Genomic DNA, 14,825 nt, shown 5'->3' with positions numbered 1-14,825 from the left:
TTTGGAAGAGATATTTAGAAATATTAAAGAAATGGGGGTAAAAAGAATATAAGAAAGTTACACATAGGTTTTTTCATGGCCATAAAGAAGCAGGAATAATGCAATTAAAAATGAAACTGGATTAACATTACATTCAAACTGGTGAACCCATTTAACATTAATAAAGATTTTCACTAGTTTGTTACCGAATAGAAAAATCAATAAACCAAGCAAAAAGATTTCAGCTTATCTAGAAACGTGATTTCCTAAGGAAAAGGCACTCTGCCCACAAAACATATCCAATTTCTAAAGGAAAATCATGCTCGTAACATTTAAATTGTACATAAAAGACCGAGGACTATTCTCGCGAATGAACTAAAACACAAAGACCAAACTGTTCATGAATAAAGATAGGTGTTCATGAAAAAAATGTTCTTAAACAAAAAACATCTTATTTATGTAAATTAAGAAATATGCTAAAGCATTCTTAATTTCTTGTTAACTTTTCCAATTAAGTTGTAGTGAGTGATTCAAAAGCTAAATTACTCCAATCCAGAGAACAAAACCAGTTTTTAATTATACATACTAAATATGTTGTGATTGTTTGTTGTGGGAGAGTGAAAGGAGGGGAGTCAAATGGAAAAAAAAATTACACATTATTTATGCACCCAAGTTGGGATCCGCTTTGTGAACCAGTAACAAAATTACACACACTACCTTAGAAGTAGCAGTTATCTGAGTCAGCTCATTTATAAAACAGCAGGTTAAGAAAATTTGTTAACACCACTAGTATTCCCTAGGGTGGTATTCAGAAGATACTTTAGAAGGTATATGATACAGAATAACACTATACACATCACCCAAAAGTAAGTCCCCTTTAAATTTCAATCTTTTGATTATATACAGGAGAAAGTATCAGTCTGTGTTGTTTTATCTTTAATACTCCAGCATTTTCTAGTTTTCATTAACAGAAAGAGAACAAAGCCATATGCTAAGAACACACAATAATTGCCTAGAATTTATTTATATTGATATGCTTCCAGTGTATTTATTTATGGGGTTAACTTCAATTTTGGCAAGTAATACTGGTTTCTATTTAAAGTAATGTTGTTTCTTTTTGAAATACATTTAAGTAAACAAATGCTTGATTTAATAAAAATATTAAATGAATGATAATACAGATGTGATTCAGAGCAAAATACTTATATACCCTGAACGACTGAAGTCTGAGAAACAATGAACTACAAAACATTAAACTACTTTATAGCTTCATTACAGAATTAAAGAGTACAGAGAAAGATTGGACTCCATATGGTTTAGAAGATATGATCAGTTAAAGTATGACAAATACATAAACCTTGATATTTAATAGAAAATCAAAGAAGTACTACCAATAACAACCTTAGCTTTCAAAACTACAAATTAATCATTTCTTACATGTTTGTTTATTGGAGAGAAGCAGAAGAATTAATAAAGTGATTCACTTTTCCTTTTCATAGAACTTCAACTTTAAAACTAATTCCCAAATCACTTCTATACTAAAAGACCTACAGGGATTTGGACCATGTCACTAAAGGCAAAAATATTTAGATTGAAAAATATAAATAACCAAAACAGAGTTGCCCTTGGGTTATTTTCCCCCTGAATCCTATAAAACCTCTCAGTCTTTCCCACATAAACTCCTCTTTGAGTGGATGAAGAGAACCACTTACTTTGTAATTAACTGAATTAGGATGTAAAAATTACCAAACTATAGGATATTCCTATTTTCAAATTCATAAACCTAGCCAATAAGAGAAATAATTTAATTTTAACTAAAAAGTTGGGAAGCACAAGAATTTTTTTTTAAGGAGGTATGGGAATCGTATATGGGAAACAGATGGTCAAACCACTGAGCTACATTCACTCCCCAAGCACAAGAATTTTAAGCTTTGGCAAAGCCCTCAGCTTGGCTATGGCATAGATAGAGGCCCTTTCACCTTTCTCTTTCTTTTTTTGTAAGATAAAATGAGGGGAGGGGGAACACCTGCATTTGGGGTTCCTTCCTCTGAACATATACTCCAAGCTCTCTGCACATGCCAGACTGCAGTTCCTCCTATGCTAACCTAATGGCTCAGTGCTCTGCTCTCAACATTATTTCAGTATTCTTTAGCCAGCATTTCCATTCTAATGTTTTTGAGTGTTTTTATCTCTTCTGAGATAATCCCTACTAAACTGTCTGTGAAGGCTGTTCAAATTATTGCTCTGGTTACAAAGCTGTATAGATTTTTCAGTAATGTGTCCCACTGTATTAACACCATGAGGAGAATGCAAAGGTTTTCAGGAATACATAGTAGAAATACCTACACTGTCACCCTGGATTACCTATAATCCTATCACAACCACAAAGTTATATAAATAGCTGTATAGTAAAGCAGCTAGTAACATCTAGGCCTTACCTGGTCTCTGGCTCACTGGTGGACTCCCATTAATTCCCGAAAGTATAATAGGAACAGAGCCCAGAGATGAAGTTGGTGTGGTCACCATGGAGGAAGATGCAGCTGTGGTCACCACGACTATGGAGGTGGAAGCAGTGGAAGCAACAGGAAGAGTTATGGTTGGAGGAGACGCTACCAAAGACTTAGGAAAAGCAACTGAAGCCACGGGGGTAGTTATCCCAGTAGTTTTGGTAAGGTTCACAGTGGCTGTAGACTGAGTAGGTGTTACAGGGGTGCTGGTATTAGTTTCAGAGACCTCAACAGTCCCTGCAGTGGTGGCACCAGAAGAGTAAGTTGTTTCTTTAGTTCTCATGTCAGAAATAGCAGTCATAGGTGTCACAGCAGTAACATTTTCTAAAAACACTTGAGGGGTGGTAGTAGTGACAGCAGCAGTCACAGGGCTGCACACCTGAACTGGCTCAGAAGAAACCACAGGTGTGATGACCATTACTGGAGAAGGTCTGATACTGAACTTCTGTGGCCCTGTCAGGGGTTGGGGTGTGCTAACTCCAGGTATCTTCTGCTGCAGGGCTCCAACTTTACTCATCACAAACTGTGTGAACACACCACCAGGAGAGGGTCGAGCCGCTGCAAATAAAAATTTGCAGGTCAAAAATCTTCAGTTCTCAAATTTTATCCTTTCAGTGACTGTGTTTATCAACATTTATTGTGCACCACAGGGTCAATTTCTTACAGGTACTACCTACCTGCATTATATGTGCCAATTTCCACCCAAAGAAATCAAATACTTTCCTCAATCAAAACCAAGCCCTTATAACTCTAAGAATGGGATTAAAATTGGGTATTCCTACCCAAATTCATTGGCTATGCAATATATTCAAATTGCTGAAGTACAGCAGCAATCACCTTCATCACCTAAAACAGATGAAAAGAAAATAAGAGGGCTAGGGTTTTTTCCCTCCTAATTCTATTAAAATTTGTTTCCACCACTTCCTCCTGCCCCAGCACCTCCACCTCTTTACTGCTGTTCTCTCATAAGAGCAAAGTTTTGCATATTCCTAAAATATATACAGACATTTTGAAAAACAGAAAATAGAACTGCTTTTGTTTTCATCACCAGTTAAAACTGCTTTAAAAAAAAAAAAAAAAGAAGGTAATACTGGTTCTTTTTAAGGCATTCAATGCCTATCCTCTAACATCACACAATTCCAACTTTTAGCCAGCAATTTCAATTTTCTATTAGGGAACAAGAACCCAGCAATTTACTCTTTAACTTAACATTCCTAAATAGATTTGAAACAACAAAAAGAATTCAACAAACCAACTGCAAAGATACCCTCAAACACAAATATTTCAAGAAGGTAATTTATTTCAGACTCTTTAATATAATGAAATGTACAGTGAAAGAGGTTTTCATTCATAGAACAAGGATGAATGGATAAAGCAATGTTTCCAAAACTATATTTTGCAAGAGCCTTCTACTTTAACCCTATACTAACTCAACCTAGTTTGATTTTGCTAGCTCCTTGGTTTCCTATGTTTAAGGAACACCAGTCTTTATAGTAGAAATATTAAACTAGGGAAAGGGTTTAAGAAGACTATTTCTTCCCGTTTTAAAAACAAAATTTAAAACCTACAGCAAAAAAATCAGGCTAAAAGCATGGGAAATAAAACTGTAAAGCTAATGAAAGTTCAATTCATCTGGTATTGTAGGTCATCAGAAGAATTACAAAAAATCAAAAAGATGCAGGCATGATATACATCAATAGTTACAATGACAAATTCTGTATTTCTCTAATTTTCACAACCTCCATATCTGTACCGACTGGTCTTGTACCAAGTCATGAGCCTTTCCAAAACACGTGTACACTCCAACTTACCAATCGGCCTTTTTGCCGGGACAAACGCCTTCAGATTCTTCCCAGGGCGGTTTGTTGTAGTGCTGGAGGAGGATGTCGTTTTGGAATTGGATGTTGAAGGCAACAGGGTACGTGGTTTCCTGGATGCAGCCACCTTGGCATTGGATGCTACCTTGGAGATGACAGTACTGAGGGTTGAGAGGTCCAGGACTGAGGGTCGCAACCTGCCTGTGATATAAGCAGCTAGCCTATTGGCTGGATGCAATGCCCCCATCTGTCCCAATAGCAACTTAGCCTGCGGGTAACTTTTACCATTAACCTGAAACAAGTGGCAAAGAGAAATTCTGTAAAGATAAAATTCTCTTGCTAACTCTTCTCCCTTGACAGGGGTTTCATTTTACAATGTTTCAAAAGACTAATTTTTCAGATTAAAAGGGAAAAAGAAAAGGTCTTTTTCCATTAAGGATAATCTGAGTAATTTAAGAGGTGAAAAAAACGCTGCCATATAATATTCTAAACTAATCTCATCTTCATTTTGGTAGTTGGAAACAGAATCTCAGAAACTCATCATCTCTGCATCAAAGATATGGAAAAGAATGAAGTCATATCTAAAATATCAACTTGTTTTACTTGTCAGTAAGCAATTCTGGTTAAGCTATTACTAATCATCAGCAAAAATAATAATCGTGTTCCAAGAATCTCTCTGCCAAGACAAGAGGCATAATGAAGCCCTCACAAAAGTCCTTTCAAGCACTCCAAATATTTGAAAAATACATGATGAATCTACTTTAAGTTATGATTACCTTTAAAGTGGTAATAAGCTAAGAAAGTAACCTCAGTTTTTTGCTTTCAAAAGGCTCAAATTTGAAGATATTGTGTCATCTCTTGAACAAAGCTCAGCTTGAGATAAAGACTAGTGGAATCTCACTCTAATTCTAGACATAGTCACTAAATTGTGAAGAAAAGGAAGCAATCAGTGAGGTAAAGATTTTCTTTACTGCCTAAGTTGATGAGAATACCCATCTTGGGCAGCAGTATAATTTAAAAAAAAAACAAAACAAAACTCCCAAGTTTCTTCTCCATATTATCTAAATCATATTGCTGGATGATTCTAGAGAAGACATCCATCCTTTTCTGTGCCTCTTCTTCATCATTTAAGGGGGAGAGAAGGGAAATGGAAAAAAGAGGAGAAATTTTCTACTCTCTAAATAGGAAACTGATGAGAAAAACAGCGACAGTAAGGCACTCCATCTTCAAAGACACAAGACACAAAATTACTCTTTGCTACTTAAGCAAAATTGTGATTAACTCCTAGAAAGATTAGGAAACTCTCTGACTCGCGATTGGTACAATGAATGTGATCTTTCCACCTCAAGTAAATAAATTTCACTGAATCTTTCCAAGTTATGTGTAGTCTAGGCCAGATATCCCTACCTGTTCCTTTGGGAACTTGCTCTGAAGACTACTTAGCAAGCTTCCCAAGGTCAAGATTACAATGGCCTGACCTACTTTTATGCAAATTCATTCTATGGTGACTTTCTGAATCTAGGCAGGAGAGAAGAACACACAATTTCTATGCCTGTTTTTCAGGATATCTAGTCATAATATATAAATACTCTCAGGAAAATGCCTGCTTTCAAAGTGTCAGTAAATGAGGTTAGGCAGAAGACACTGTTCTCCTCATCATTAAGAGTTTAAGAAATAATAACAGAAGCAGTTACATAGTACTAGCAAAAGCAAACTGCAATAAAAAGGTTTTTTTTAGATAGATTAATCATATTCTTAATGGAGATGTCCTTAACCCAGAGAAGCAGCCAAGCTAATAAAGTCAAGTGACCTTGGCAATAGTGTCAGATTCTTCCACACATTTGCTAACTCTAATATAAATGTACAAATTATTTACTAAGCAAAAGGAGAAAACCTTTTTTCCTATTCTTACTTTTAATTTAAAAACTTCTCTTGCCAAAAGATTTTCTAGATGTCAGTTTAATTTTATTACTATAACCTGCCTGAATCACTAAGCAAGGAAGGATAAAGATACTTGTCCTAAAACAATGATTATTTTGGCAAAAAAAAAACCCTATGAATTAAATAAAGAAAAAATAATTTTAAAGAATTAGAAATTGAGTGTAAATATTATGTAATTGAGTGTCATGTAAATTAAAAATTTCCCCATTTCCAAGACAGTATTTCACCTTTCCTTACTATCCCTAATTTTCTATACTTAAGTAAAAAAAAATAAAATAAAATAAAAAATCAGCTGGCCAGTAACAAATTCTAAAAATTAGACTGAATCTCTGCTTATCCTTGCTTGGTTATCGAAGTCTCACTAGAGCCCGAGCAATAAAGTTTAAGAAGAGCAACTCTTGGGGAAGTCTAGAAAGAAAAGTATTAACTAATACAGAGCTCTACATTCTGTTTATAAATGTGCCAAAAATTCACTCTAAGTATGCCTCTAACCTGTGCATATTACATAAAAAGTCACTAATCTTGTCACTCAGCTCCCAAGAAATATAAGGATAAATGACACAAGGCCAATAAAAGGCTCTGAAAAATCAAGCTGTTACCTAAGTATAAAAAGGACTATACCCAGATTAAAGATAATTCTCACCTGGATAAGCCCAGATGTACTTGAACTGGGTTTGCGTTTAGAGGCCACAAGTTTCCCTGCAGGAGAAAGTCCTGCATAAAAAGGCAGACCTTTGCCTCCATGCAATCTCTCCCTCACTGAATCCAGGGCATCTGTCTGCACAGGAGAGATATCATCCATTTTCCCAGGGGATAATGGACCATCAGGAGTCTCTGATCCAGATTTCTCAGCTATATCATCTTGATCTTGACATGATGGCATAGAGATTTTCACACGAGAAGAATAAACAGGAGGGCTCTTCTCACCCCGGCTCTTTCGCTGAGAAGCCAACTCAATGATGAAGCTGCCCACCTTAAGTGATTGTGGCATGTTGCTATTGATGTGCTGGGATAAGATGCTCAAAATCTTATTTCGATCCTCCTCCCAGTTGCAATCTGAGATGATCTCTATCAGTTTGGTGGGACCACCAGGTGACCTCTGATGTACATAGGAGGTAGAAGAGGATTCCCCTTCATTGCAAGAAGACTTCCAGCTCTTTTCTGATAAAGAATTGAAAGATATTTCTGCATCATGGCATTTTCTTTTTTTTTTTTTTAATGGTTGGGGTCTGCCAAAGGGAGCCCCAGAAAGAGGTAAGATGGAGGGAAAAGAGTAAGGCTGGGATATTTATCCCCCTGTTCTTTCCCTGTAGGGTCTCCTAGGAGTAGTGAGGTTCCTCTCCCAATATCACTGCTTCTCTTGTGACAGCCCATTCCACAGGGTCATCTCCCTGCTTCTGGTAACTGTTCCATCCTTGCCCCTATAATCCCACTGCTATAAGTCATGAGGGTACTATGCCGTCCCTTGTTGTTCCCCTACAATTGCCTATACCTTTGTAAATGGTCCACTTACTAAACCTCCTAATTTGAGAGGACAAACTGTTTCCTACTGGTTCTATGACTCATATGATAAGCTAAATTAGAGGTATGTCGAGTATCATTAGGGTACTTGTGGGATTCCATTTTTATTTTTTTTATTAGAGAAATTGTGGGTTTACAGAAAAATAATGCATAATCTACATTACAGTATTCTGTATGGAACTTTGAAAAAAATTTTATTTTCCCTGAGTCCCCAGAAAGATGCCGGGGCACAGAAATTCAAGAGTTGCTCAGCGTACTATTCCCTTGTACTTTCAGTGATAATCTAATATATAGCTTAATGCTCACAATTCTGAAGTTTTCCAGAAAGAAAAAGATCCCAGAGGATCAGACTACAATAGTCTTTACCATCCTGTTAACTGGGTTCTCTAATAAAATCTCTTAAAACTGTTCTAAAAAATTATTACTATTACATAAGAAAGTGTGATCTCATAAGCAAACCAAGACCTATAACCAAGCTTAATTTGTTTCATATTTAGTATTCTGCTATCCATATATGCAAAGCAAAGATATTGCAAGATGTTCTGTAATGGGTGATGGATTAAGTGAATACTGAACAAAGAAAAACAGATAGGGCTCAGGTTTATTGTTTTTGTTTTTTAAAGTGCACTGTACCTCTAGTTTCTAAGTGCAAAGAATTCTGAATTACTTTTTGTGCCTTCAGATATGATTGCTCCATTTCTACGTTGTATACAGATCACTCAACTCACCAATTTATCTTCATAGCAACATGTTAACTAGATTCCTATTTCACGGGACAACTACACTTTTTCTACAGCAGGCCTCCCCAACCAATGTGCTGTAATTACAGATGTGCCAAGACACAGATCCCCTCAGTCGTCAGGGGCTTCACACTCTCAGGAAGGTGCTCTCCATCCCAGCAGCCTCCTTCACTTACTTCAGCATGCTACATAAAAAACATCATTTTCTGTGTGTTCCATGACATTAAAAAAAAAAAAAAAAAAAAAAAGAAGTAGGGAAGCATTGTTGTTGAAGTGCCATACGTCTTAAGAAGCAAACCAAAAACAAACAGGTAACCAACTCCCTGGTCACTCACTCTCATCATAGTAATCCTGGCAGTAGCCTCTACTAGAACAATTTGTTATATTCCTTCCTTTCTTCTTTGCATTTCTCCAGTGGTGGAAGCTACTGAAAAACTGAGAGAAAATTTCAATAGCTATTGATGCCAAAACTGCCAGGGTTTGGAAAGAAGGGAAGGAAAAAAAAATCACTAACCTCATCCTTAATGTCTCTTGCAACAACATACTGTTTATCAACACAAATGATTTTTCTTTCATTATTTTTTAGAAGAGGAGTGTTTAAGAGATCAAATACTGGGAAAAGATTTTTACCTATTATTTCTGTTTTTAGCAGAAGCTTGAAACAGGGTAGTAGACATATTCCGGATTGGTGGTTTGGAATTCCCCCTATGATTATTATAATCCAGACCTAAATAATTACCATTAAATTATAAAATCAAGTTTTCATTCTGACCTTGTGATTTATCAGAGTCATTCTCCAGGTCACAGGTGACTTGTTTTAAGGGCTGCTGTTCAGAATCGGGTTCCTGAAGAAGGAAATAACAGAAATATTTTCAGTTCAACATATATTTAATAGCTATAGGGACTAGAACACAAGGATTAAATCTCTTAAGCTTAGATCAGCAGAATGATTAGAAAGGCAACAGCTTTGCATCTGCATGTACAGCTGCATTAATATCATATTATAAAACCCTGGACACAAAAGCAGTCTTATTCTCTACTATCTTTGATAGAGAAGACATCTCCAAGAAAAGGACCTAACAATGGACTTTATAGTATAGTAGTGTATTCTAGCAAAGACGACAAAACATATAGTGCTTAAAAGGACAAGCTTCATTTAGAAAAAAATTCACCAGTGTGGAAATACAGAAATTCTAATGATTAGAGACAAATGATTTCATTAAAACCAGAAATATTTGCTTTTTTTCCAATTAGTCAGAAATAATGATGTTTATAATAACAGTAAAACCCACAGGGACAGACCTCTAGAATAGGCATGCAAAGAAATACATAAATTGATATATGCATCATGTAAGCCCTTCTCTGCCCCAAAAAATCACTCTAGATTATTCTGAGTATAATACAATTTCTAATACCAGCAACAGACAAGTAACTAAGTTAAAGAAAGAAGTTGTACAATGAATACTAACCTTTGCACTACAGTTCTCAGGACTAGAATGGCATGAGCTTTGCTGCTGAAATGATGGGGATGGTGGTGGGGATGGCTGTTTCCGTTCCTCTTTTTTGCGTTCATACACTCGAACTCGGGCACAAGTCATCATACTTTCAAAGTACAAGTAGACTGGATCTTTGTCCTCTTCCCGAATCTGTAAGTTTCATAGAATAAAACATTCCATACATTGGGAAAAAAGTCTCCTAAATTCCAAGAGAAAAAGATGTTTAATCTTTGTTTCTGTTACAACAGTCAGAACTTTTTAAGGCAAACTTTAAAGTTATATTCTATGAGCACAATTTAGAGGTGCTGAATTTGGCGGCAGTTAGAAAAGATCTGATTTTCTATCAAGAAATTTCAGATCACACCAGAGCAGTGCTTCTCAAACTATCTGTGGTGAAGAGGCATTTGTTAATTACTAGTCCCTTATAGACTGGTATTTTTGTAAAATACAAGAAAAAATTACTAGGAAAAAAAACAAAATGAAAGCCAAAGACAAGTAAACTAAAAGCCCAAACTTTTTAGTTAGATTTAACAGACATAAATTTACTCTACAACTTGCTATAAAAATTTCCCAATATTTTATACTCATTTTCTCTACTTATTACAAACCGGTAATAAACAGTTTACAGACCAGCACTAGTATACAGCCTACACTGAGTAGCAGTACTATCTTTCTTCAGTTTAATGGACTGAAAAGAATGAAACTAAGTCAATAAGCAGAATCACCTCGGTTATTAACACAACACAAGCATCAGTTCTCATTTTTACCTATCAGTCTTGACATAGTCATATAAACAGCAGTTATTATTTTACATCTTGAACTTTACTACTATCATTACATATAAAGAAATTTACTTTTAAAAGATAGCGGTTATTTTTTAAAGCTTTTCCTAAATGTTTTTCTAACTAATAATATGCACTACACATCTCAATTACTTGACATTCTCGATATTCTACACTATAGTCTTTAAAAGTCTTTAAAAGACTTTTTGCAAGTCATGTCAAAGGCCCACATTTCTATGATTCTCTTGGAGAGTTGGCTATTTCAAAGAATTACTACTCACCTCTACTTTCATGACATTTTTGAACTGCCAAAAACTAAACTGAGTAAATAAGAAAGAAAACCTTTTTAGAGATACATTACTGGAAAGCAAAATGATTCACAGACTATCAACCAAAAATCTGGTTGAAACATATCATCAAAAATGACTTTTTTAACTTTCAATAAAAGATGAAACTCCAGGCTTACCACGGGATTGGGTTTGGGAGTATAGGCCCGCACAGGTTTAATCCCAGTGAGTAGTTTGCCCTTCACAGTAGTAGACAAAACTTCTGGCTGAGGCATTAACAATGGTTTCACAGGCTCAATGACAGAGGGTGTTGGAATATAAACCGGCTCTGGATCTACTTCCCCTTCTACTTTTACCCATAATGGGTAATGTTGAACAGGTTGTTCAGGCTCTGTTTCACATATAGCTTAACAAAAAAAAAAAGATAAGATTTCAGGTACCTTATTAAAAAATGAGCTTCATTACAAAAGGCAATAACTAATTAAAATAACTAAATTAGATGCCCCCTAAAAAACTTTTAGTTATGCTCATATACTTTAATAATTCATTCCCTTATTAGCCAGCTATTTGTTCAACATCTAGTAGAAACCAGCTACTGTTTTAAGTATTAAAGAAAACAGAGCTATGAATAAAACAAAAGTCTTGCCTTCACAGAGTTTATAATCCAGTAGGAGAGAAAAAACTAAAAAATAAATAATATCAAGTAATGACAAGTGCCCTGTAGAAAAATGTAGCAGGGTAGAGGAATGAAGAGTTAACAGGGGATGCTATTATACTTAGCATGATCAAAGAAGGCCTTATTGAAAAGCTAATAATTCTATATCATACTTTTCTACTTTACAAATATTTATTGAGTCTATATGCCTATTCTAAGCACTTAATGTTTTAACTCATTTAATTGTGACACAATCCTTGAGGTAGATATTATCATTATTCCCACCACTTTAGAGAAGCTAAGGTCTGACAGGTCTAACAAGTAAGCAGGAGAATCAGGATCAAACCCAGAAAACCTATGAACTAGAGTTAAAAGTACAATTATTAAAATATGCTTTCATCAATTCTAACAAATATACCACACCGATGCAAGGTGTAAATAATACAGTGGGGCGGTGGACTTGGCCCAGTGGTTAGGGCGTCCGTCTACCACATGGGAGGTCCGCAGTTCAAACCCCGGGCCTCCTTGACCCGTGTGGAGCTGGCCCATGCGCAGTGCTGATGCGCGCAAGGAGTGCCCTGCCACGAGGGGTGTCCCCCGCGAAGGGGAGCCCCACGCGCAAGGAGTGCGCCCCATAAGGAGAGCCGACCAGTGCGAAAGAAAGAGCAGCCTGCCCAGGAATGGCACCGCACACACGGAGAACTGACACAACAGAAAAAGACAAAGATTCCCGTACCACTGACAACAACAGAAGTGGACAAAGACGATGCAGCAAACAGACACAGAGAACAGACAACCGGGGCTGGGGGTGGGAGGGGGAGAGAAATAAATAAATAAATCTTTGAAAAAATACAGTGGTATATGGGAATACTGTACATTTTATGCACAAGATTGTGCAAACCCACAACTTCTCCTAAAAAAAGATAAATAAAAAACCCAGACAAATTGGCTCCAGACATCAAGCTATTACTTGTTGTCTACTGATGATAAAGTGTAATCAAGAGACAACCTGAGGGAAGCAGATGTGGCTCCAGCAGTTGGGCACCCGCCTACCACACAGGAGGTCCTGGGTTCAGTTCCCAGTGCCTCCTAAAGAAGACAAGCAAGACAATAAACTGACACGACAGGCTGGTGCGGTGAGCTGATGCAACAAGATGACCCAACAAGGAGACACAAGGAGGAAACACAATGAGAGAACAACAAGCAGGGAGCAGATATAGCTCAAGCAATTGGGCACCTTCCTCCAACATGGGAGGTCCCGGGTTCAGTTCCCAGTGCCTCCAAAAATAAGATGAGCAGGGAAGCAGATGTGACTCAAGCAATTGGGCTCCCATCTACCATATAGGAGGCCCAGGGTTCAATGCCCAAGGGCCTCCTGGCGAAGGCAAGCTGGCCTGTGTGGCAAGCTGGCCTACATGGAGAGCTGGCCTGCGCAGAGTACTGCCCTGCGCAGGAGTGCAGGCCCACACGGAGAGCTGGAGAGATAATAAGAGACACAGCAGATCAGGGAGCTAAGGTGGAACGAGAGAAATGATCACCTTTCTCCCACTCTGAAAGGTCCCAGGATCAGTTCCCAGAGCCGCCTAATGAGAATACAAGCAGACACAGAAGAACACACAGTGAATGGACACAGAGAGCAGACAACGGTGATGGGGGAGGAATAAATAAATCTTAAAAAAAAAAAAAAAAAAAAAAAAGGAGACAAGCAGACAGCACACAACGGACAGACACAGACAGCATACAGCAAGTGCAAAGGGCAAGATAAATAAAATAAATCTTTTTTAAAAAAACAAAAAAACCTGACCTCAGCAAAGGAACAAAAATATTTACCTCAAGATAAAAACAATGACGGAAGTGGCTGTGGCTCAAGCAATTGAGCACCCGTTCACCATAAGGAGAACCCAGGGTTTGATCCCTAGGACCTCCTGGTAAAAAATAAAAAAGAGCATCCCAGACCTGCACAGTAAGGCACAAGGCTCCCGTGCAGCAAAGCAAGGGACCCAAAAGACAATGACACAACCAGATAGAAAAAGAAAACCAGGGACGCAGATGTCGCTCAAGTGATAAGGCCTCCACCTACCATATGGGAGGACCCAGGTTCCATCCCTGGGGCTTCCTGGTGAAAAAGAAGAGAAAGTATGCCTGCATGGCAAGCCGAGTGCCCATGTGGCGAGCCGAGTGCCCACATGAATGCCCACATGGTGAGCGAGCATCTGCTTGAGTGCCCCCATGGCAAGCCAGTGCCTGCACAAGTGAGTCACACAGTAAGAAAGATGATGATGCAACAAACGAGAGACAAAGGGGAGAGTCAAGGTGAAGTGCAGCAGAGACCAGGAACTGAGGTGGTGAAATTGACAGGAAACCTCTCTCCACATCAGAGGTCCCCAGGATTGAATTCCAGTGAATCCTAGAGGAAGAAAGATGATAAGAGAAGACCAAAAGAGAAATCTATACAGAAGATCACACAGCAAATGGACACAGCAACAATAGCAGGGAGGGGGAGAGGAAGAAAAAATAAAGTCCTTCTCCCTTAAAAAAAGAAAAGAAAAAGGAAAACAATGACCCCCCAAGTGAGATGAAATCATCTATCAAAGTTTTACACAAAGGAAAACATGCATTGATTACATAACCAAATTAGGAGGAGGATCTAGGTTAGAAGATAAAGATTCCTGTATTTTAAAAGCAATCTGTGCATCCCGTAAGACAGCTACAGAAGCAGTCAGTCCCACAGAGATGCAGCTGGTTCTAAGGCAAAGATCCAAAATTTCTTGGCTAAAACTGTATAAAATGATTGAGTGACACAATTCAAATACTTAATTCAATTACTCTTTCATGAGAAAGCACAATCTACGTTAAGAAGTATAGATGTGTGAACATTAAGATTCTACTAATGAAGAACAACTTTGTCCAAGGAGCTCCTATGGGCTAACATCCTTCAAAGCATAACCACAAAATGCTAAAGGAAAAGGCTTAAAAGATTAAAAGATTAAAATGGTGGAAATCCCAAATCTTTAGGACTAAAGAGTGATAAATGAAACAATTACTTAACTGGTTAACATACTCTGTTGTCCATTCTTTAATACCTATCTCTTTTATATCA

The 14,825-nt window shown here is 37.4% G+C and overlaps 1 protein-coding gene across 22 annotated transcripts in view; it reads right to left on the bottom strand.

Annotated features, from left to right (window-relative positions):
• Positions 1–14,825, bottom strand: part of MGA (MAX dimerization protein MGA) — a 208,246-nt gene that overhangs the window by 19,364 nt on the left and 174,057 nt on the right. For 11 of the 22 annotated variants that reach the window (XM_058293961.2, XM_071214120.1, XM_058293972.2 and 8 more), the window contains 6 exons: positions 11,250–11,476; positions 9,975–10,151; positions 9,278–9,350; positions 6,888–7,405; positions 4,298–4,595; positions 2,418–3,044 (listed from right to left, as the gene is read on the bottom strand). In XM_058293961.2, coding sequence (XP_058149944.1) covers positions 2,418–3,044; positions 4,298–4,595; positions 6,888–7,405; positions 9,278–9,350; positions 9,975–10,151; positions 11,250–11,476 — 1,920 coding nt within the window. The remainder of the gene's footprint in view (positions 1–2,417; positions 3,045–4,297; positions 4,596–6,887; positions 7,406–9,277; positions 9,351–9,974; positions 10,152–11,249; positions 11,477–14,825) is intronic. The other 11 variants (XM_058293973.2, XM_058293965.2, XM_058293966.2 and 8 more) reach the window with 4 other exon arrangements.

This window comes from Dasypus novemcinctus, chromosome 3 (assembly GCF_030445035.2).
Source record: "Dasypus novemcinctus isolate mDasNov1 chromosome 3, mDasNov1.1.hap2, whole genome shotgun sequence".
In the NCBI taxonomy this organism is placed as follows: domain Eukaryota; kingdom Metazoa; phylum Chordata; class Mammalia; order Cingulata; family Dasypodidae; genus Dasypus; species Dasypus novemcinctus.
The sequence above is the reverse complement of the archived record's forward strand: the minus strand, read 5'-3'. Positions and strand labels throughout refer to the sequence as shown.